Genomic DNA, 24,910 nt, shown 5'->3' on the forward strand with positions numbered 1-24,910 from the left:
GCTTAAATAGTTTAAAGCTGTTGGTTCTTTTGCTCCTTTATTCAATTGTTGGTTGTTGGTTAGTTGCTAAGTCATGTCTGACTCTGCAACCCCATGGACTGTAGCCCACCAGGCTCCTCTGTCTAGGAGCCTGGGATTCTCTAGGCAAGAATATTGGAGTGGGTTGTCATTTCCTTCTCCATGGGATCTTCCCAACCCAGGGATCGAACCCACATCTCCTGTACTGCAGGCAGATTCTTTACCGTTGAGCTACCAGGGAAGCCTCATTTACTTAATACATTCTTCCTAAGTGTCTGCTACCTGCAAGCCCTATGGCAGGCACTGGGACACCAAGGAAAATCAGGCACGGCTCCTGCCATCCAGGAACTGAGTACAGTTCAGTAAGGGGATGGGTAAGTGGTCAGGCACCTCCAGGGAGAATCTCGGGAGAGTTTGGCACCCTAGCCAGTGCCTGGCATAGTGTGTGGGCTCAAATATTTGTTGAAGAAATGCTGAACAAATGACTTGGAAACACACAGGAGGGACACCTAACCCAGGCTCAACAGTGGTAGTAAAAAGACATTTAAAATATATACCACATGCCAATAAGCTAAACTATATGTTTATTTGGAGAAGAGTTTTGGAGGAACAGACACATATATCTCACACCATGATGGCACTAAATAATTAATCTGTGCTTTCTTGGAAAATTGAGATAACCAGGACACTCTATTCTGCAAAATGCCAGCTCCCCAAGGTCTTAGGTCTTAGATTAAGCTATTGTATTTTTACTAACAAAGTCTCCTCTGCATGCTTGGTTTACAGTGGAAAGTCACATGCCATTTGGTTATAATGGGAAAGAAGAGATATACAAACCTTTCTTCTCGTGCTTGTCTTTGTTCTTCTCTTTTGTCTAAATACTCTCGGCTAATGGAAGTATGCAAAACAAACGAAATGGGGAAGGAAAACAACAGAATTAGAGGCTCATAAAATTGCCAAGAAATTATTAACAGAGTATATCATGAAAGCCTACTATCATCTCAGAAATGTAAAGTGGTATTGTTAAATTTTTAAAAATAAACATAAAGGCTACACTTTAAAAGTACTAAATTTTTCTATAAAATCACAGATGAAAACATGGGATTACTGGATTCACTCAGAACTCTAATTACTCTTCAGAAAGAAGACTTTAAGTATATGGGGAAGGGGGGGTGAGACAAAAAGATTTTTAAAAGGTAAACCAATTCATCAATAAGATATGGCAATAACAAGCAAGCAATAGTATTCAGAGGTGAGTACCACACAACTAAGCTCTGGTAACTCCCCTACATTCATCTCAAGATTTAAATCTGAGTGGGCCCAAGTGTCTTGGCCATTTTGTACAGCACTCTACAGTTTAGATATTCCTTCCACAGCCCAAGATTCTTCCTCTGAATCCCTCACATTTCAGTTTCTAAGCAGAGATCACTGGAAGCTTTTGTGCATTCTCTCTTGTCTTTATCCATAATATGCCCAAATCGGTCTAATTTTAATGCTTGTTTGTCTGTTCCTCCTGGTGAGGTTCCAACTTAAATCTAAGTTTAAGACTGTGTGGTCAGTCCCTTCTCACTAAACTATTTATTTTCCTGGAGAACTCTGACATCACAGTTTTCTCCACTGGACCTCATAAGGTAGCTTAAGTACTCTACCCCTCTGTGCACTGATAACTGGATACAAAGGGATAGTAAGAGCAACTAAACCAGGTTAGGAGGGGAGAGGAAAAGCAACAAAGACACAAATTTGTTATAATTTATAAACATCCATTCTCATCACTTACCACACAAGAGATAACATTTCCCATAACCCGGGAAAATTAAGATAATATCCAACAAAAATAACAACAGATAAGAATGCTTTGCAAAGAAAACAGCACAAGGAACATGAATAACTTATATCAATGAGGTGGCTGATAAATGGTCAGCCATATGGTTAATCCCAGGCATGATTCTATAAAGCTTTTCCTATCGCCTTCTTTGAATTTCTTTTCATCCACATCCTCAGATTTTCAGGGTGGAATTGAAGTCATCATAATCAGTAGTTCTGTGTGGTCTGTACTGATAATCAGCATTCTATTCCAGACAAGGCTTATTTTGCCAGGATCTCACTACGCTCTTAAATGATGAGTGAGATTCTTTGGTGACCAAGAGAAAATAGTGAACAGTTAGTTATGAGCATGGTCTCTGAAGATGAGGTTGCCCAGGTCTAATTATTACACTACCAATATATGGGCTGAATACATATTACAATGCACTCTTGTCCTATTCTTCTGGGACTTCAAAGACACAAATGCTAGATGTATTATTTTATGGGTCCATGAGGCATTGTTCTTTTTTTTTCAATATTTCGTTTTGTCTTTCAGATTGGATAATTTCTGTTGTTTCATCTTCAAATTCACTGACTTTTCTCTCATTTCTATTCTGCTGCTGAAACCATTCAAAGCCTTTTTTATTTTGGTTATTGTATTTTCTGCTTCTATATGTATTTCCATTTGCTTTTTCTTTATATTTTCCATCTCTTTGCAGAGACTTTTCATTTGTTTCAAAAGTATTTGCCTTTACATTTTAGAACATGTTTATAACAGCTGCTTTAAAGTCTTTGTCTGATAATGACAACATCTATGTCCTTTTGTGGTCAGCATATTTTGATTGTCTTTTCCCTTTGAAGATTTTTTTTTCCTGTATTCCTACGACAAATTGTTCTGGAATGCATTCTGTATATTTCAAACATTTTGCAATGAGACCCTGAGCCTTATTTAAATTCTATGAAGAATCTTGACTGTTCAGGCAATCAACCAAGTTAGGCTCAGCCTGTAAGCTCTGACTGCCTTCTGATATTGGTTCCAGTATTAGATCAGTTCTCAAATATTTTTAATGCTATTCATATCACCTCCTTATATGCACCACCCAGTGGCCAGTCTGATACCTAAGTGTGTTCCACTTTGAACTTAGTTTTCAAAGTTTGTGGTACCCTGTTTAGGTTCTGAGTCACATGTGCACAAACTAGAGATGACCTCTGGATTGCTCTCTTGACCTCTCTACTTTCTATAACTTTCCCATCATTTTCTAGACTCCTTAGGTCTCCCTTCCTGGTCCTCTAGGCAAAAATTTGGGCTTTATTTTCCCTGCTCTGCTACAGGCTTTCAGTACCTCCATGTGCATACAGGGCAACGCAGCAGGAGGAGACACGGGGAAAAGAAGTGTTCGTGCATCACACTCTTCTGAGCACAGGAAGGGCTCCCTCCCTGAGTTTTAGGCACCTGCCTGGACACTAATGTCATCACTGTGCTTCTGTAACAATATTGTTTGGGGCTGGGAGAGGTACAAAGAAAAAAATAAGATTAAACAGGAGACTTCTCAACTCTCCAACCCTCAGGAATTCCTTTTGCTGCTCCTCATTGGAAGGACTGATGCTGAAGCTCTAATACTTTGGCCACCTGATGCGAAGAGTCAACTTATCAGAAAAGATCATGGTGCTGGGAAAGATTGAGGGCAGGAGAAGGGGTAACAGAGGAGGAGATGTTTGAATGACATCGCCAACTCAATGGACATGAGTTTGAGCAAACTCTGGGTGACAGTGAAGGAGGGAAGCCTGGTGTGCTGCAGTTCATGGTTGGCAAAGAGTCGGACATGACTTAGTGACTGAACAACACAACAGTCCAGAAAAAGAGGCGTTCTCTTAGAGCTCTTTCAATTCACACCTGGTATGTGCTTCTGGGTTTTGGGATGCTTTTGAGTCATGCCATGTGATATTGGAGGGAAAAATGATGAACTCTCCCTGGTTTTGGTGGAACTTTGAATGCTAGTCTCCATCCCTAATTCGCCTTCTCCCTTTTCCAGTTCAGAGTTTTCAGAGCTCCTTGCTTTAAATATGTCCATGACTGATGGCTGCATTGAGTGATGGCATAGAAAAGACAGGAGGGAGGATGCTGATTTCATCTTTCCCAGAACTGGTACCTTGTTTTAAGAGGTTTTCAACCAAAATCTTAAATGTGTAAGCTAATCTCTGAATTTTCCAAGTGTTTCAGTCAGATGCTCTGCTGCTATTTGGTGGTGAAATATGTGGATCTCTCAGAAAGCCCTGAATCATGAAGCATTTAACCTGTTCCAGTGGTTTTACAAATTGGTCTTTCCAAAAGTGACAACTTCCACAGCTACCTCATGAGAAATGGTGCATACAGGTCTGGCCTTTCCATGTATCATTTGGTAGAAATCTGACAGCTCAAGATATACCATACAATTATGGTGTGATAATGATTTTGCTTTACTTCATGCAGCTTGTTAATACCCGTCTTACAAAAGTCAGGATTAGTTTTTTACCCACCAGACTTGGGAAACTTGTTTTCATATAGTAGTGAGTTATGGTTAAGGCAAATTCACAGCTCTGCTCATTTCTATGATTATATATAGGCTTCCCAGGTGGCACTAGTGCTAAAGAACTACCAATGCAGGGAACATAAGAGATGCAGGTTCGATTCCTGGGTCAGGAAGATCCCCTGGAGGAGGAAATGGCAGCCCACTCCAGTATTCTTGCCTGGAAAATCCCATGAACAGAGGAGTCTATACTCTTTCTGGCTGCCGGAAAAAAAAAAATTATTGAACTTGTAGATTCGCGTTGACAATGCTTTACATCCTTTGTAGATTTCACTGGGAATAATTGATCGGAAGACTGTTTCCCAAAAAAATGAACCGAGGAAACAGGAAGTGGAGATGGGAGAGAAATAAGAAGAAAGAAGAGTGTAGAAACTATGGGAGAGATGAATGAGAAGATGAAGGCGGGCGGAGGAAGGAGATGGAGAAGGCAAGAGGGGAGGAGGGGAAAGACAAAGGGAACAAAGGAAGAGTAGGAGGAATGAAAGGTGTAAGAAAAGACAACCAAGTGTTCAGCATTTTAAAAAGAACTCCACAGAATGAACCCAGGCCAGAGGAGTGTTAGAACATTGATCAGGAGGATGGGGGGAAAGATTAATCTGACTGAAGGAGAAAAGGAATGATCCTAGATACAGCAGAGCAGACAGGTCAAGACACAGAAGCTGGAGTGGGCCACCCAAGAACACATCTTTGGAGCTAGACAGAGACCAAACAGATCAGGGGGGACAATCGCCTTGGACTAATCAATACAATTCCTTTTTCTCCCCCATAGGAGGAAATATTATTGCCTAAAAAAATATGAAATATTGCTACAAGGAGTAAGAAAACAAAGTGGAAAAGCATTTTCTTTTAGGTGTCCAATAGAATATGAATAAAACATGAGTAGCTTCAGGGGTAAATGGCGAATTAAGCCAATTAGGTCCTCTGCCTTCAGGAAGGCCTGGATAAAACCATTTTAGATAATGAAGGCCCCAAGAACACACAGGCCTTAATTGAATCTGACTGGCTGGCTCTGCTTCCTGCCATAGGTTAAAGGAAGACAGGCCACAACAAACCAGATCAAGCCTGTTTCAGGCTTGCTCTTCTTGAAAACAGAGGCAGCATCGGAAGCAAGCATACTAATCCCTAATCCTTTAATACCAGTATTAACCATATGCAACAGTGAAGGCATGTGCTTTAATTTTCAGCTCATTAAAAATTTTTTTAAATCCATCTTACCTGAATTTGTTTCTTTCCTCTCGTTCTATTCTCTGCAACCTTTCTTCTCTCTCCTGTCGCCGCCTCTCTCTCTCTGCTGCCAAGGACTCTTGGTGCTGCCTAAAGGATGATGTGAGAAGACCACTCAGTGATGACCTAAAGATACAATGAGTCAATGTTTGAGTGGCTTGTCCAATGATTAAAAGTACTAATGTAGGAATCAGTCAGCCTTGGTTAGAACCAAGGGTCTGCCAGTACCTAAGTAATGCATGGGGAAAATTACTGAGTGTCTCAGGTATTCTATTTCAAGATCTTCATCTGTAAATGGAGATAAGTAACTTGCTTTATGTGCTTGGAGGACAAAAGGCGATAATGCATATAAAATACCAAGCAGCAGGCTTGGCATATAAGCAGTCATCAATAATGAGTGCTATTATTATCAAAAAGTATTCAAGGAATATGCTTAAAATATAAATACATATTCTCTCTCTCCATACACATACACATGCATTTTAAAATTGGTTTCTGATAAGACTCTGATGACCTGGAAGAAATATTCACCCTAAAACTGTTTTCTCTTTTACATGTACTAAAAATATTTTGCCATACACCAGTTTCTCAATATACTTCCCCAAATAATTGTATCATCTTAAAACAAGGTATTGGGACGACAGATAAGGAGAAAAAAAAATGTCAGTGGTCTGAAATCTAAATGGAATTAAGGAAATTTCATTCCATGTCAAGAAGTGTCCATGAACAAGCAGCTTGTTCAAAGGACAGCACTTGATTCTTGATGATACCACACAAATAATCTGGTCCATTCACTGAAGATGCTGTGATGGGGATGATCAGCTATGTGAAGGCCTTAGTGAAGAATCAGAGGGGAACCACAGAAAATGTTAAGTCAGGAAAATGGATGGAAGAAGGCAAACTTAGGTAACTATATGAAAAATAAAGAGGGTTAGCTGGGAAGGAGAGTCTGTTGGACCTCTGGGGAACAATAAAATCTGTTACAGACAACTGGCCCTTTGGTTATTGGGAAAACGTCTAAACTAAGACACAAATATTTCTGGTATATAGCTTGGGCGATAGCCTACTTGAATTTGATGAATATGCCTGCCTCGTGGGGAACACAAGGTCCCTCAGCACAGGAGAAAGATGTGACTATTGCAGCACACACATTCTGCCATAAGTCGTACAGCTGTTCTCCCTAGAAAAGGTGAGTCACCTCTGGCAATCCATCAGAGGTGGGAGGAGAAGTAGAGGGAAGAAACCACCGTCCCCAGTTGCTACAGGGAGGGAGTAACCAAACGCTCTGTAAGCAGCTTTCAGCAGGAGAAAGCTCTCTACAGGCGGTCCCCTTTGTTTTGTCACTTTAGCAAAACTAGATTATAACTAACCTTAAACCAGGCACCCCCATGCTCTACTCATCTCTAGCCCAAGCACACCTTTCAAACCTTTTCATCACACAGTATCTTGCTTCCTGTTGGTTTCTTCTTTAGATCAAAGAAGTAAAAATGAAGAATAAGTAATTAACAGATGACTAGATCGTTCCCCCAGTCTCCCTGTTGGTAATCCTATGAAAAATTCTGGGAACAAGATAGCATCTAAAGAAAGATCACAAGGAGTTGACTAGCTTGCATGTAATGGAGATGGCAATGAATCTGTACCTTTGTCTCAATGATTAAGGCTTCTCAGCTAGTTCAGTCAGTAAAGAAATCTGCCTGCAATGCAGGAGATGCGGGTTTGATCCCTGGCTTGGGAAAATCCCCTAGAGAAGGACATGGCAAACCCACTCCAGTATTCTTGCCTGGAGAATCCCATGGACTGAGGAGCCTGGCAGGCAACAGTCCATGGGGTCACAAGGAGTCAGACACAACTGAAGTGACTGAGCATGCACACATCTCAATGATTAAGTGAGATTATTTCCCCCTTTTCCCTGTAACAATTTTCACAGGCTGAGAAAAATCTTTGGAGTTGATATGGGGACATGAGTCCACCTTCTCCTCAGTATTCTGGCTTTCTGATATAAAGAAACCTTTCTGTTTCTACTGGCACTTGAATCTTGAGTATTGATTTCTGAGCAGTGAGGAGCCAGATCTAAGTTCAGTAACACCTATAGTCTGGGCTCACTAGGCATCTAATACATCAACTTGGATCCTTAGGCACAGAGAGAATTTTATCATCCATATAAACAAAGGTATGTCTTATATAACCTCTATCTTCTTTTTGCTACTATCACGTATTTGTCTTTCTGTTATATGCAGCCAAACCTAATTCACAATCAGGTGGAGGGGTTTCCTGTGCCTCTCACACAGTGACTTAGAGAAATTGTTATGAATGAGGTAGACTTGTTTAACCTGATTAATAAATTTTACCTAGTAGATGAATATATATATACATATATATATGTGTGTGTATATATATATATATATATAAATAACCTAGTGTCCCAAATTAAAGAAAACATAACCTTTTCAAATACACAGAAACTATTTAAAAACTGACTGTCAATCCTGTGACAAAGTTCAAGCTCATGAGTGAATGGCAAGAGTTGGTTTTCATGTGCGCTACCTTCCTAACCACAATGCAATTGAGTTAAAAATAAATAACAAGAAGATACATTTGAAAAAATCCATATAATTGTAAAGTTTTTACATGCTTCTAATTAATTCAGGTCAAAGAAGAAATAAACAGAAAATTAGAAAACATTCAAAGAGTATTATATCAAGACTATATGTCAAAAGACTATTTATTAAAATTTTTAGGATGTTTCTAAAGCGTAATGAGTGGCCAACTCAACAATTTGGAAAGCAGAATGGAATTAACTCATTATTCTTAAAAACAGAAGAAAATTTTCTAAACCTGACAATGGGTATTTAGTAAAAACAAATTTTTTAAACTATGGTAAGCATCATTCTTAATGTTGAAACATTTAAGTTTAATATTAGAAATGATAGATGGAGACCCCCAGAATTGCTTGTACTTGACATTATTCTGGTAGTCTTAGCCAGTACACTAAGATAAGATAAACAAATAAAAGCATAAGGAAGGGAAAGAAATACAATGTCATCATTTGCAGATAATATGAGCTATTTAGAAAATCCAAAAACCCTACAAGTTATTAGAATTAATAAGAGTCCAGCAAGGTTTCTAAACATAAAATGTGCAAATAGAAACTGTATTTTCATATATCAGCAACAATTATTAAGTTAACCACATGCTGCTAAGTCGCTTCAGTCGCGTCCGACTCTGTGCGACCCCATAGACGGCAGCCCACCAGGCTCACCCGTCCCTGGGACAAATTACTTCATTATAGGAAAGACAAAGTCTTAGTAAAAGACCTAAATAAATGACAAATATATCACATTCACATATAGAAAGATTCGATACAGTCAAGATGCCAATTCTTTTTCAACTTACACAATTTCAAATCAATTTCATTCAACATTCCAAAAGGATTTTTCATGGACCATTACAAGGTGGCTCCAAAACGTTTATGGAAGAACTGAGATCCAAGGATGACCAAGACAACTTTGAATAAGAACAAAGTGGATCACTGGCCCCACTAGATATCAACCCACTAGATAACCACCACAGTGGTTAACTGTGAATGTGGTCTTGGTGCAAGAACAGAGACATGGAATGACAGATTCACACACAAATGGCATTTTGATTCATGATAGACATGTCAGTACATATTAGTAGGAACATAATGGATTATTTGAGCTTCCCCTGTGGCTCAGCAGTAAAGAATCCACCTGCCAATGCAGGAGACACAGGTTCAATTCCTGGGTGGGGAAGATTCCCTGGAGAAAGAAATGGCAACCTACTCCAGTATTCTTGCCTGGGAAATCCCATAGACAGAGGAGCCTGGCAGGTTACAATCCATGGGGTCGCAAAAGAGTCGGACAGGACTTAGTAACTAAACAACCAAACCAAAAAATGGACTATTTAACAAATAGTGCTGAGACAACTAGCCGTGTAAGACAAAAATACAGCAGCCCCTCCTCATGCCAAACACAAAAATAAATTCTGGGAAGTTGAAATGAAACAGATAAAAAGCAAAACTTTACAACATCTAGATATTAGGATAGAAAAGAATTTTTTCAGACCACAAATCCAAAAGAGCAGTCAAAAAGGGAAATTTTAATACATATGCACATGTTACATTTTTAAATTTATATACACTGAAAGACTACATAAGAATAAAGAGAAGCTACAACCTGGGAGAAGCTAATTGTAACACATTCAAACCACAAAGTATTAGTAAGCAATATAAAGAGAACTCCTTTGAATCCATATGAAAAAAAACAAACTACTCACTGGAAAAATAGGCAAAGGAAAAATGAGCAAAAGACAGTGGGCATTTTATTGAAGAAGAAAATTAAATCACCAATAAACACATGAACAATACTCATTTTCACTAGAATTCGGGGAGAGGAAATGCAAGCTGAACCCATAGTGAGATATTGTTTCACACCTCTCAGGTTGCAGACTGACAAAAATTCATGCCTGAAGACACGAAGCACTGACACAAAACAGGACAACAAGAACTCCCATATATTGCTTCTGGGAATGTAAGTTGATAAAATCCTTTCAGAGAAACACTTAATACATTTGGAGATGTGTTTATCCTGCAACCCAGAAAATCCACTTCTAGGTTTATACTACAGAGCACACCTTTACACCTTTGCATGTATAAAGATGACAGACGTGTACAAGAATAGAATATATTACACTGCTTTGTACTGCTAACAGATAATAACTGGAAACAGCATAAATATCAACAAATAGAAAAACAAAATAAAATTACAGCATATTTATACAAAGGAATACTCTATACCTGAAGAAATGAATGAAACAGAATGATATAGACTAATTTGGATGATTCTTAAAAGCATAATATATTGATACTACTGCTACTGCTAAGTCGCTTCAGTTGTGTCCGACTCTGTGCGACCCCATAGACGGTAGCCCACCAGGCTCCCCCATCCCTGGGATTCTCTAGGCAAAAACACTGGAGTGGGTTGCCATTACCTTCTCCAAAGCATGAAAGTGAAAAGTGAAAGTGAAGTCACTCAGTCGTGTCTGACTCAGCGACCCCATGGACTGAAGCCTGCCAGGCTCCTCCGTCCATGGGATTTTCAAGGCAAAAAAAAGTGGAGTGGGGTAGTGACAAGTAATTTGAAGAACATGAAGAGAATGTTAAAATTTTTATGAAGTTTAAATACATGTAAAGCAAAACCACACACTATTTAGGGATTCATGCATATTTAGAAAAAACATAAAAACACACATGAAAATGTGCTCTGCTTAGTGGCTCAGTCATGTCCGACTCTTTGTGACACCAGGGACTGTAGCCCTCCAGGCTCTTATGTCCATGGGGCTTCTCCAGGCAAGAATACTGGAGTGGGTTGCCATGCCCTCCTCCAGAGGATCTCCCCAACCCAGGGACTGAACCCCGGTTTCCCGCATTACAGGTGGGTTCTTTACCGTCTGAGCTACCAGGGGAGCCCAAGTATCTTTGAATTCCCAAGCAAGCTGAACATTAAAAGTTATGTGCAATCACAGAATTTGAAAACAAAAAATGAAACAAAAAATAAGGTACCCTACATAGGACTGGGGCTTCTCAGATGGCACTAGTGGTAAAGAACCAGCCTGCCAATGCGGGTTAGACGTAAGAGATGTGGGTTTGATCCCTGGGTTGGGAAGATCCCCTGGAGGAATGCATGGCAACCCACTCCATTATTCTTGCCTGGAGAATCCCATGGACAGAAGAGCCTGGTGGGCTACAGTCCATAGGGTCGCACAGAGTTGGACAAGATTGAAGCAATTTAGCATGCATGCACTACATAGGACTATTATTTTAGGTGAATCTGATTCTATTAATAGCTCAGCTCTCAGCCTGCCCTGTGTGGTGGTCTCCTTAAGGACCAGCAGCTTCAGGTCTTGAGTTCTCTTTTCAGAGGGAGGAGAGAAAAGTTCTTGGGTAAGGAACAAAATAAGAACCTTGCCATTTCCCCTTGCGCTTCTGACTTTAATTTGTTCCTCTAAATATATCAGTTGTTCCAGGAAAAACTTCATGCATGGTAACTTAATAATGGGTCATTAGTGGCTATACTAATGAGTTCACAGTGAAGCTTCTCTATATCATTCGTTAACATCATTTCCTTGTTTCAGATGAGAACACTGGAGCTTGTTTAAAATTAGAACAGTATTAGAACTTGGGAAAATAAAAATCGCTCCATCTTGTTGAGTGGATGCTGTCATTTCTTCCCTGGGTGCCTCTAAGGAAGGGAAATGCAGATGATCCCCTATCTACTGAGACCCTGCAAAGGAAGACCTCATGTTGGGTCTGAGGCCAGAGTACATGTGAACATACTATCAGTACATGTGAACATACTATTAACACATGGAGGCTCTTTCCTTTCAGAAGTAAGATATGAGATGCTAAGGCAAAGCAATGAAGACTGGTTCCTCTTCTCCTAAAGTGAAGCAAAATGCCTTCTATAACTCAAGATCCATTCTCTTGGATGCCCTAACACAGATCCCTGAAGCTGGAAGGGACGATCAAAGGGCCCCATGAGCCTTTCTGTCCCAGATGCACAGAAGCCATTTTGGCCATACTAGGAACCAAGAGTTACACATATAATATTAATAAATAAAATTTCCCTGGGTCTCCCTTTATCTAGTATGCTCAATATGGGAGAGTATGAACTCTGGCCCTGTAAATCCTGTTTCTGGAAATAAGCTCACCTAGAATATCAATGCTAGAATGCATTCAGACCACATAAAGGGAATATCCCAAATCATTGCTAAAAACAAATATACCCAAATAGCAAAATTCAAGCTAGCACGGTGAATTTTTCTCTTTATAAAGGCATCCTTAACAGATTTTTACCTTTCATATGAAATCTTTCAGGAAAACGCCTACAGTGATCGGAATTTGTTGCACTGTTTAATCTTGGCCAGCCTGGGGACCAGCTGTAGTGTAAAGGAATTAAATGCAGGGCTTTAGATTGAGAAAACCTGAGTATGGCCAGTCAGTTAACCTCTCTGAGCCTCAGTTTACTTGCTTATAAAATGGAGATAATAATACTCCATATTAGTGAGAGTGTATGAAGGAGCCTGCTTAGAACAGCATCTGGATCACAGTAGGCACTCAACAGACATCACTTTATATCGGGAGTGGAAAATCTACAAACACAGGGGAAGGTCTGAGCTGTGGTCTCCAAGGCCAGATGTGGAATACGACACTGGCAGGTCTCGGCATGAGGGGTTACAGTGGGCTGTGGGTTTGATCTGAAGCTTTCTGTCATGGCTCCGAGCTGGGTCTGTGATGAGGACTGCATGCCACCAGGAATGCACCTGGGAAGCTGAAGTCATCTAAGTTACACCCAAGGCAGCTGCAACCAAGTGAAGCTACACAAGAATGCAGGTGGTCAGAGGCCAAAGAGGTTTTGCAAGGGAGCGGATGATATACTCTGAGCAAGAGGAATTGCAGTATTTAATATTGGCCGCAAAAGGCTCTAGGAACTACCCCAGAAATCCCATCTGGTTCAGGCCTCCCTTTCTGGGACATCAGGAGCAGGAATTCAACTGCACTGAAATATGGTTTGTAATAAGAGTGAACATTTATGGAGACAGCACAGTGTGCCAATTATTTTGCACAAAATGGCTCTTTTAATCAACACAACTTCTTGTACTAAGTTCTATTATTATCTCCTTTATAGATGAGAAAATAGAGGCATAGAGAAGTTCAGGATGTAGCAGAGCTGAGCTTTTTAAACAGGCCTGTCAGGCTGGAGCCCTAATATTGACCTATATTCCTCCACTCCCCACACCACAGGTTCCTAGTAAAATACCATTTGTGCAGTACTTGCCACAGTATATGCATCAGTTTAATTTTTTTTTTATTTCTTTCCTAACAATGGCCACTACCCTAAATTTGGTCATCATTTCCACATATGTTATTATATTTCCTCCTGCAGTCTAAATTTCTAGGCTAGATCCTGTCTTCTCATTTGTCCTTATCTCCTGACACTTAGAAGAGATGCATGATGAGTCACCTGATGAATGAATTAGATGTTGAATAACAAGGGTGCATCAAGTCAGATACAACTGTACACACTAGTCTCCATGTGTCTACGTGCTCAGCCCATTCTCTAAGGGAAAACACATGATGATGACCTGCTGAGATAATGTCTTATGCATAGGACCCTGTGCCCCTGGCAACAGCTGAGTGAAAATGGTGGGTTCCTCCCCAAAGGCAGTTCATCCAAAGGCAAGCTGTCTAGTGATGTGTGAAGCTTCTGGTGTAGAAAGCCATGCTAATCATAGTCGTTTGCCCAGGACTTAGAACTGGAAGGTGGGAAAAGAATATGTAGTTGGGAGGAAGTGAAAGTGTTCAGTCACTCAGTCGTGTCTGACTCTCTGAGACCCCATGGACTATAGGCCACCAGGCTCCTCTGTCCATGGAATTCTCCAGGCAAGAATATTGGAGTGGGTAGCCATTTCCTTCTCCAGGGGATCTTCCTGATCCAGGGATCAAACCTGGGTCTTCCACATTACAGGCAGATTCTTTACCATCTGAGCTACTAGGTAGAAGCAGAAGCCGAAGGGTCAGGTGGCATGAGTTAAAGTTGTAAGAAGGTCATTGCCTCAATAGTGGTAAAATACTGTATTAAACATAGCTCTGGTCTGGCCTAATATAGCTAAAAACACAAGGCCTGCTGGAATCAAACTTTCTGAATCAATTATACCGTAGAACGAAGCTGAAGAATGTTTATAGGAATCCAAAAAAAAAAAAAGAGAGAGATAATTTACAAGGTGTGGCATCTATTAAGAAATAACCCATAAAGAGGAAATAAAATCAATCAACTGAAAACAATCCAGAAACTACACAGATGGTATAACTAGATGACTAAAACATTAAAAGTTATTATGACTATAGGACATAGATACAAGAAGTTAAACAAACTATTAACATGTTAAGACATGAAAGGTATAAAAAAGAGCTCAGTTCAGATAATCTAGTAGACTTTTTCCAAAGACATAAAGATGGCCCACAGGCACAGGCAAGGATGCTCAATATCACTAATCATCAGTTAGACACTATTTCACACCTGTCAGAAATACATCAAAAGGGTAAGAAATAACAAGTGTTGGCAAAAATGTGGAGAAAAAGGAACCCTTATTCACTGTTGGTAAATATAAATTGTTCAGCCATTATGGAAAACAGTATGGATGTTCCTCCAAAAAATTTAAAACAGAACTACCCAAATATGACCCAGAACTTACATTTCTAGATATTTATCCAAAGAAAACAAAAATGACTAATCTGAAAAGATACATGCATCCCTATGTTCACTGCATCATTATTTACAACAGGCAAGATGTAGAAACCTAAATGTCCACTGATGGATGAATGGATAAAGGATTTGTGGTGTATATTACACAATGGAATATTATTCAGTCACAAAAAGAATAAAATCTTGCTTTTGTGATAACACAGAGAACACTATGAAATAAGAAACAGAAAAACAGATATCATATAATTTCATTCATATGTGGAATCTAAAAAATAACAAAACAAATGAACACACAAAACAAGCTCATAGATAAAGTAAACATATTGGTGGTTGCCAGAGAAGGAGGGTGAGGAGTTAGACAAAATAGGTGCAGGGTATTAAGAGATACAAACCTCCAAATATAAAATAAATAAGTCATGGGAATATAACTATAGTCCATAATGCTGTACTTCATATTTGAAAGTTGCTAAGACAGTAAATCTTAATTAAAAGCAATGACAAGAAAAAATTTTGTAATTTTGCATGATGACAGATAATAACAGACTTTTGATGTTAGCCCTCTTGCAATGTATACAAATGTTTAATCACTATGTTGTACACCTGAAACTAATATAATGTTGTATGTCAATTACACTTCAATTTTTTAAAAATCCAGCTGAAAAGGTGCTTGACACTTGAGGAGAAAATAATGAACTTGAAGGCACAGAAATAGAAACTATTCAAAATGAACCACAATGAGAAAAAAGACTGAAAAAAAAATCAATAGAGCACCCATAAACTTTGGTAAAACTTCAAGTTGCTCAATATATATGCAACTGAAGCTATCAAAAGAAAGGAGAGGTGAAAAGTACCCCCAAAATTTAAAGAAAAAAGCACTGAAAATTTTCCTGTTTTGATAAAACTACAACCCACAGATCCAAGAATCTCAACAAAACTCAAGCACACAAAAAAATTTTAAATGAAGAAAACTACACCAAGGCATATCAAAATCACATTTTTAAAATCAATGATAAAGAGAGGATCTTAAAAGCAGCCAGAGGAAAAAGAACATATTGCATGCAGAGGTACAAAAACTATTACAGAATATTTATTGTCAGGAACAATAAAAGCTAGAACGTTGAGAAACATCTTTAAATCATTGAAAGAAAAAAACCTGTCAACCTATAATTCTTTACCTTTAAAAATTGAGGCCTTTACAGACATATAAAAAACAGAGGGAATTTATCATCAGTATATCTGCAGGACAAGAAATGTTAAAGAAAATTCTTTAAGTAGAAGATAAATGATACCACACAGGCACCTCGATCTACACAAAGAAATAAAAAACAATAAAAAGATAAAATAGGTAAACACACACCACGGTTATCATTGTTTAAATATGCTTAAAAGATAACAGATTGTTTAAAGCAAGCATAATAATAATTTATCAATCACAAGTTGATAATCACATTATATATAAATGCTCAAACATCCCCATTAAAAGGCAGAGATAGTCAGATTCAAGAAAAAAAAAGCAAGACTCAACAATATGCTATTTACAAAATCAAAACAAAACCCACTTTAAATATAAAATTAATTCCACCCAATTTAAATATAAAACATTCTACCCAATAATAACAGGATACATATTCTTTTCAAATGCACACAGAACATTTGCAACAATGGACCATATTCTGGGCTATAAAACAAAGCTCTATAAATTTAAAAGAATTCAAGCCATACAAAATATATTCTCCCATACCAATATATGTCCCTTCCAAATAAAGAAAAAATGTTCTCTGTCCCCATTTTTATTAAATTAGAAATCAATAACAAAGACCTGGAAAATCCACAAATATTTATAAGCTAAATAAATACTTTGAAATAATCTATGGATAAAGGATAAATCAAAAGGGAAATTAAAAAAAGCATTTTGAACTAAGTGAAAATAAAAACACAACCTGTTAAAAATTTGTGGAATGCAGGTAAAGCAATACTTAGAAGAAAATTTATAACACTAAATGACTATATTAGAAAAGACAATAAATTTCAAAACAATGGCCTCATCTTCCAATCTAGAAAAATAAGAACAAATTTAACCAAAAGTAAGTGGAAAAGTATACATAGTAGAAATCAATGAAACAAAAAAAAAGAATATTAGACAACTGAGTAACACCAAAAGCTGATTCTTTGAAATCAATAAGACTAATAAACCTCTAACCAGATTGATTAGAGAAAAAAGAAGACAAATATTACAAACTTTAGGACTGAAAGAGGCGACATCACTACAGATTCTACAGCTATTAAAAGAATAATAAGGCCTTCCTTTCTGGGCTCAATGGTAAAAAATTCACCTGGCAATTCAGGAGAAACAGTTCGATCCCTTATCCAGGAAGATCCCACATGACTCAGAGCAACTAAGCCCATGTTTCACAACTACTGAGCCTGTGCTGCAACTAATGAGCCCATGGGCTGCAACTACTGAAATCTGAGCATCCTAGAGCCTGTGCACTGCGACCAGGGAAGCCACTGCGATGAGAAGCCACACTAGAGAGTGGCTTCACTACTCACCACACCTAGAGAGTAGCCCCAGCTTGCTGCAACTAGAACAGCCTGCCCAGCAATGAAGACCCAGCACAGTCAAAAATAAATAAATATAATCTTTAAAAAAAGAATAAGGGAATATTTTGAGAAATTTTACACCAATAAATTTGACAACTTAGATGAAATGGAAAAATCCCTTGAAAGACAAAAACTACTAATGGTCACTCAAGAAGAAATAGATGACTTGATATGAATTGATATCAGATAAGCATCTATTAAAGGTATTGAACTCGTAGTTTAAAACTTTTCTGTGAAGAAAACTCTACTCTCAGATAAGTTTCCCTAGTGAATGCTAAGAAATACTTAAGGAAGAAATAACAATTCTACACAAACTTTTACAGAAAGTTGAAGAGGAAGGAAAGATATTTCATCTCCGTTTATGAGGTCAGCGTTACTCTGGTATACAACCATTTTGTAAGATCAGTTCAGTACAGTTCAGTCGCTCGGTCGTGTCCGACTCTTTGCGACCCCATGAAGCGCAGCATGCCAGGCCTCCCTGTCCATCACCAACTCCCAGAGTTTACCCAAACCCATGTCCATTGAGTCGGTGATGCTATCCAACCATCTCATCCTCTGTCGTCCCCTTCTTCTCCTGCCCTCAATCTTTTCCAGCATCAGGGTCTTTTCCAATGAGTCAGCTCTTTGCATCAGGTGGCCAAAGTGTTAGTTTACTTAATAATACTTAAGAAGCTAAACATGTACCTACCATATGACTGAGCCATTTCATTTCTATTTATCCAAAAGAAATTAAAGCAAATTTCCATACAAAGATTTGTATACAACTATTCATAGCCAAGGAGATCAAACTAGTCAATCCTAAAGGAAATCAACTGAAAAGACTGATACTGAAGCTAAAGGTCCAATACACCTTGGCTACCTGATGTGAAGAGCCGACTCATTGGAAAAGACTCTGATGCTGGGAAAGATTGATGGCAAGAGGAGAAGGGGGTGACAGAGGATGAGATATTTGGATAGCACAACTGACTCAATGGACACGAGTTTGAGCAAGCTCCAGGAGATAGTGAAGGACAGGGAAGCCAGGCGTGCTGTAGTCCACAGGGGTCACAAAGAGTTGGACATGACTTAGCAACTGAGCAACAACAATTCATAGCTCAAACTGAAAAGAACCCAAATGTCAATCAATAGGTAAACATAAATTGTGGTACAATCATCCAGTTGAGTACTACTCTGCAATAAAAAGGTCTTGACTACTGAAACATGCAACAAAACAGAGGAGTCTCAAAACAATTACACTAAGTGAAAAAAGTCAACCCCTCTCCAAGGGTACTTAATGAATGATGACATTTATATGAAATTCTTAGAAATGCAAACTAATCTATAATGACAGAAAGCCAGCCGTAGTTGCTTGGGGATAGGGAAGGGCAGCCATAATCACAAAAGGGCGTGAGAAAGTGCTTTAGAGTAATAAATTTGTGCATTATCTCAATTGTGGTAATAGCTTTACTGCCCAAACAGATGTCAAAACTTATGTGCAATTTTCTGTACATCAATCATACTGCAAACGCTGTTTTAAAATAAATGCTCCTTTGGTAAGTTTGAGTAAAATCTTTTCACACAAGAACCAAATTTTCAACATTTCTTATATCAAAAATAAATCATAATCTCTGGTTAAATATTAACAAAACCCAAACTAAGCTCACAAATTGATACTTGAAACTATCACTTAATTCACAAGTAGATGATTTGATATGAAGACTTAGAGGTCAATAATAATAATAAAATGGCAATTCAATGATGCAGTATGGTTTTCTGCAACCATGAGACTGTCGTCATAACCAGCTTATTAAACTGGGGTCACCCAGTCTAATGATCATGGACAAGAGGAAACTCTGGGATGTGCCCAGCTATAAACGGCATTTTGCTTGCCCTGAAACAAGCAAATATCAGAACCTTCTTCACACCTTCAGGGCCATATCCCAGCTTTCATGATGAAATGAGCAAGTTCAAGGAAGCCCCAAGAAACAGACAACTTTTCTTCATCATTACTGCTACAACCCTAGGGATGCTGTCATCGAAGATGGGGATGTGGTTTTAAAGGTTCCTTCCACTCTCTCTTCTCCATCCTGTCACCCACCACTTTGGTGCAGGTCTGAGCTTCCAGGCCACAGGAGGGACCAGCACAGCTCCTGCGGCTGCATGGAGACTGGTCCCATGTGCTGTCTCACAGACTGTGCTGGTTCACGCACAAAGGATGACGCCATCCTCCCAGCCTGGCTGGTGTCAAGCTCTGTCCTGTCCACCTGCCCCTTCTGCAGGCCCCGAGCCCAGGAATGCAGCAGTTCTTGCCCCTCTGTCTTACTTCCCACCCTCCCATCTAAGACAAAGAGAGTCCTCTAGCCAGAAGGAGGTCAGTCCTTTTCCGTCATACTTCCACCTATATTTGGTTTCATAATTAACACATTCTCGTGGCAGCTCCCAAAAGCACTGATTGCACAAGCCCCTCCCATGTCCCAGTTTCCAGGCCATGCTGGCTTGAACCGACGCCCATCCTTTTGGTCTTCTCCCTTCCTCTCCATCCCAGGCCAACTTACCCCTTCACCGCCCACCCCCACCCCCATCGGCATGCTCGCCTCTCCTCTGAACACGTATCTTCCAAACACAATTTCCTAACTCTTCCAGATCTTCAGGATCACGATTTGAAGAAAGATGTGGAATCACTCTATTTTCTTATCTCCCTTGTTATCTTCCCTCCTATGCTCTGCCCTCTCAGGGGAGGGAGACAAGGTGCAATTTGTCTTATATTGGTGACTCGGTTTCCCAGACCTCTTACCAGACGCGTCCGTCATGAGGATGCAGGACCCGCGCTAGGGTCCCCACCTTGATGGCCTCTCTTTCTCCACTTCCTCAATGAAGGTTCATTTTCTTTACAATATTTATTTCCCGACCATTTTCTTATCTTCTGTTTCAGACACTAGGGTGCAAGCTCAATGAAGCCAGAGACAGGGTCTCATTCAGTCAATGTTGGACTCCCAGGTCAGCATACACGGCACATTCTAAGCACCCAATAAATACTTGCTGAATGAAATGGACGAGTATGTAGAGTGTGTGTGTGTGTGTGTGTGTGTGTGTGTGTGTGTGTGTTCACAGGCCCAAACAGGTTTCCAGCTATCACCGGCTCCCACAGTTTTGTGCTAGCATTGTACAGATTAGAGAGTGAAATAAGGTAGGAAGGAGTATGTGTGTTTCTATCTCTAGCTATCTAGATACTGATTTATATTTCTATCTATATATGTGTGTGCATACACACACTTTCTAAAATCAACTTAGAAACCCAGCCTCTTCCACTATAATAGTAAAACTTACTCACTCATGGCCTGGCTTTGTGGGAAGAGGGGAAATGGGATCAGGGACCCAGAAATACATTTTCTGAAGGAGAATTCTTCCCTATCCTTCCTACCCATTTTCACTCTGTGATCTGTGCACAACGTCAGTGCAAAACCACTGTAGCCAATGACAACTGGAGACCTGGCTGTCAGGAGCTGTCCCACTAGGAGAATGGTGCACAAGCAGGAAAGGTGGTTCAGGGCTCAGTTGATGGCATGGGACAACTAAGTGTCTACAGCTTTATGGGTGGAGCTATTCAATCTGTACTGTTCTGATGAGTGATGTTTGGACTTGTGTGTTACAGATCTCACTTAACTCTCTTCCACACAAGCGAATGTTCTCACTTCCCAACAGAAGTACAATATATATATCGATACTTTTTAAGGTTGCTATGGTGATGGTAATGGTGATGGTTTAGTCACTAAGTCATGTCCGACTCTTGCGACCCCATGGACTGTAGCCTCCCAGACTCCTCTGTCCACGAGATTCTCCAGGCAAGAATACTGGAGTGGGTTGCCATTCCCTTCTCCAGGGGATCTTCCTGACCCAGGAATTGAGCCCAGGTCTCCTGCATTGCAGACAGTTTCTTTATCAACTGAGCTACACCATGTAGGAAGGTTGCTATAGACACTGTTTAAGTAAACAAGGGTGATAGAATTGTCTAATTTAAAAATATCAATAAATACATAAACAAAAATGTCTATTCCTAAGAATTCCGTGACAGTCCAGTGGTCAGGACCTAGCATTCTTACTGCTAGAGGTCAGGGTTTGATCCCTGGTCAGGGAACTAAGATCTTGCAAGCCATGTAGCATGTCCAAAAAATAAAATAAAAATTTAAAAATCTACTCTAATCTCACTTTCCAAAGGAAGGAAACAAGATAAGAGGTTAAAACTGCTCATGCATTTGTTCTCCTGGTTATTTGACAAAGAAGTGGGAGAAGGGCAGTGAGGAAAGGGGAACCTCATGCCGTAGAGATGGCTGCCACTCAACAGCGAAGCAATCAGAAGGCTGCTGGGACATGCAGACATGGGATGCAGAACATAGGACAAGCAGAAAGTGCTTCCATGCAAAAACAAACACTTTTATCTTTACAATTTACATGCATGTGGATTGTCCAGTCCTGCTTATCTTAAAGATTTTCCCTGACTCTTTAATCAAATGCCCAGTCCAGAAAGGCTATGCCATGGCTTTATGACACCCAGGTTCACTACCGCAGACCACGGTACATTTGTGAACCCCATTTCAGAAACAAAAGGATGAACACATAATGACTCAAAGGGCTGAGGGCTGAAATTGAGGTATATGAACCCATAAAAATTGTCACAATTCATTCTGCCTGAGGAAGTCAGAGGAGTTTTACAGACAGAAGTCACCTACTTGGGTCTTGGAGGATGAGAAGGAAGTGATTGAATGAACAGAGGAGGAGGCTGGTCAGGGGACAGAGCAAATATGAAAGAACGGGGCCTTGGGAGAGGGCAGCATTTCTGCGGGGTTGAAGCACAGTGAGGATGGGCGTGCTGATGGCTGCCGAAGCTGCAAGGTGTATGTGGGACCCAAACATGAGAGATCTTAGAGACGATGTTACTCAGGTGAGGCTTGCTGATAGGTGGTGGGAGGCACTCAAGGTTGCTAAGCTGGAAATGTCACTTGCTCAGATCTGTATTTCAGAAAGGGTAGAAGACATACATCACTGCAATACGTAGTCCAGGCATGACACAGACCCTGGACTAAACCTATGGTGGTAGGAGGGGTGAGAAGGAGTCAGATCCAAAACCCACATGGGCTGACACAGACCAGGTCCCCTAATGTCCATAGTCACTGATGAAGCCATCACAAAACCAGACCCTACTGCAAACTCCCTCTGTTAACTGACCGGTGCCTCTGCTCTCATGCACTTTGGATGTAACACAATTACTTAATCAAGACCACATTATGCCTTACAGGAAGGAACTCCTTGTTTGTAACAAGATTGCTATCAGGACCTAGCAGCAGGCAAGGAGGAGGCCTGCTTGGTGCACAGCACAAGGAGCACACAAGCTTCATTGCCTCCTGGTTTGAATGGTAGGGAATCTGTCTGTGTTGGTATCTTTTTCTGCTGTTGGCCATTGTGGGCTCTGTGCTATTAACTGTAATCACAAAGAAAGGCAATGCCTTTTATTCCACTTAAGCGCTATTCAGGACGTTTTTCAGTGATTTTTTTTCATCTACTTTGATCAACTTAAATTAAAAATAAAAATTCAACTAAAGCCCATTGGACAATGGAGCTCTTAACTCTACTGACAAAATTTTTGGAAAAGTACTGTGTAGACCAAGTGATGGAACACAGCCAGCAAATGTTTGGGATCCAGAAAAATACACGGATCATATATTCGGAAAAAGCAGTGATTTGAAAACCAGACAAGTAGAACCTCAAGGCATATGTAGATACTAGCAAAGGCAAGAAATAATAAAAGGCCAAAGCAGACTAGAACAGGAAGCCAGAAGCACCCAGACACCCATACAGAGCAGTCCACGTGGAGGAGGAAATCAGGATGAGGGAGACACGGGTACCAGCCAATGATACTCAGGGCAGCGCTTGATGGGCCTGCAAGCAGCTGAGAACTACAAGAGCTAAAGTAACTGAAAGTAGGCAGGAAATGCATGGAAAAGGAGACTTTCACCCACGGGGAGGAGTTACCACATCAGTGATGGAGACAGGTATTCTAGGGGTCACAGGAAGTGAGATCTCACAAGGCAGCACTTAGGCTCAGCATGTCAGGCTCCCACCCTCATCCTAACTGCTTGGTCCCAGCTCCCCCATATCCCTGTGCTCTTTATTCCAGTGTTGGCAATCACCATATAAAACCCCACAGCAGCAGACGACAAAAACAGCAGGACTGTTTCAAGGTAGCGCATGATATAGTCGTATTCCAAAGACTGGGGAGGAGAGAGGGCTCCTGACAGCCTCAAACGGTTGATCCATCTGAGAAGATGGGCACCGGAGGAAAAGGGAGACGCTCCTACGGAAGCCGCTTGAACAGACACATAAACAAGCATGCACTGCTGTTGGTATATAACAAACCGACAGGGAAACGAAGGATTGTTCACTAAATGGTATTCAAACAAGTGAAAAAATGTAACTCTGACCTCTGTCTCACACCATGTGCCAATAACTTCCGGGTAGAAAAAATATTTCCATGTGAAAATTGTAGCTACAAAAATATTAGAAGAAACCACGGGAGAAAACTGTAGCTACAATTTTTTCACTTGTCTGAATACCATTCGGCGAACAATCCAACGATTAGAAAAAACCATGGGAGAAAAGGGGACTTCCCTGGTAGCTCAGTTGGTGAAGAATCTGCCTGCAATGCAGGAGACACAGGTTTGATTCCTGGGCCAGGAAGATCCCCTGGAGAAGGAAATGGCAACCCACTCCAGTATTCTTGCCTGGGAAATCCCATGGACAGAGGAGCCTAGCCAGCTGCAGTCCATGGGGTGGCAAGAGTCGGACATGACTTGGCGACAAAACCACCTCCACCATAGGAGGAAAAGCTGTCCTCACAAGGAACGCAAAACCCAGAAGACAGAAAAGATCAATAAATGTGATCCCAAAATTTAAATTGTTCTGCATGGTAAAAACACCACAAATGTTGTAAAAAGACCAATGACTGAGGAAAGTAATAGGTACACCTACTGGAGTTTATAAAGAAACTGGACACCTCAGTAAGAAAAAGAACTCAGTGATCATGAAGCACAAATCCACAGGAAAGGAAAGGTGCCTTTACATATGAAATCATGCTCATTTATAAGAGGAATCACAAATTTAAATTTTAATGACATACAACTCTTCACTGCTCGGAGAGCAATGGTTGAAAACTTGAATGGTGCCTCTTTGGCAGAGGTGTTGGGAACACAAGGTCTTTTACACATTGTAGTTGAGAACCAAAACTGGTACAATCTTCACCAAGAGTAGCTGGGTAAAAATCAATCAAAATTGTAAAAATACAAAAACTTAACTTACTAAATCTATTTCTAGGCATTTGTCCTAGAGATAATCACATATGTGCAAAATGACACACAGACAAGAATCACACCGCAGTATTAT

At 40.1% G+C, this 24,910-nt stretch overlaps 1 protein-coding gene across 38 annotated transcripts in view; it reads right to left on the reverse strand.

Annotated features, from left to right (window-relative positions):
- Positions 1 to 24,910, reverse strand: part of FHOD3 (formin homology 2 domain containing 3) — a 514,139-nt gene that overhangs the window by 98,631 nt on the left and 390,598 nt on the right. For 18 of the 38 annotated variants that reach the window (XR_014074756.1, XR_014074755.1, XR_014074750.1 and 15 more), the window contains 2 exons: positions 5,604 to 5,738; positions 856 to 906 (listed from right to left, as the gene is read on the reverse strand). Coding sequence is in view for 28 of the 38 variants with exons in the window: in XM_081562360.1 (XP_081418486.1) it covers positions 856 to 906; positions 5,604 to 5,738 (186 nt within the window). In the remaining 10 variants the exon portion in view is untranslated. The remainder of the gene's footprint in view (positions 1 to 855; positions 907 to 5,603; positions 5,739 to 24,910) is intronic. The other 20 variants (XR_014074752.1, XR_014074749.1, XM_081562357.1 and 17 more) reach the window with 3 other exon arrangements.

The sequence above is a fragment of the Giraffa tippelskirchi genome, chromosome 14 (assembly GCF_054371585.1).
Source record: "Giraffa tippelskirchi isolate mGirTip1 chromosome 14, T2T-mGirTip1v1.2.pri, whole genome shotgun sequence".
NCBI classification, from domain to species: Eukaryota; Metazoa; Chordata; class Mammalia; order Artiodactyla; family Giraffidae; genus Giraffa; species Giraffa tippelskirchi.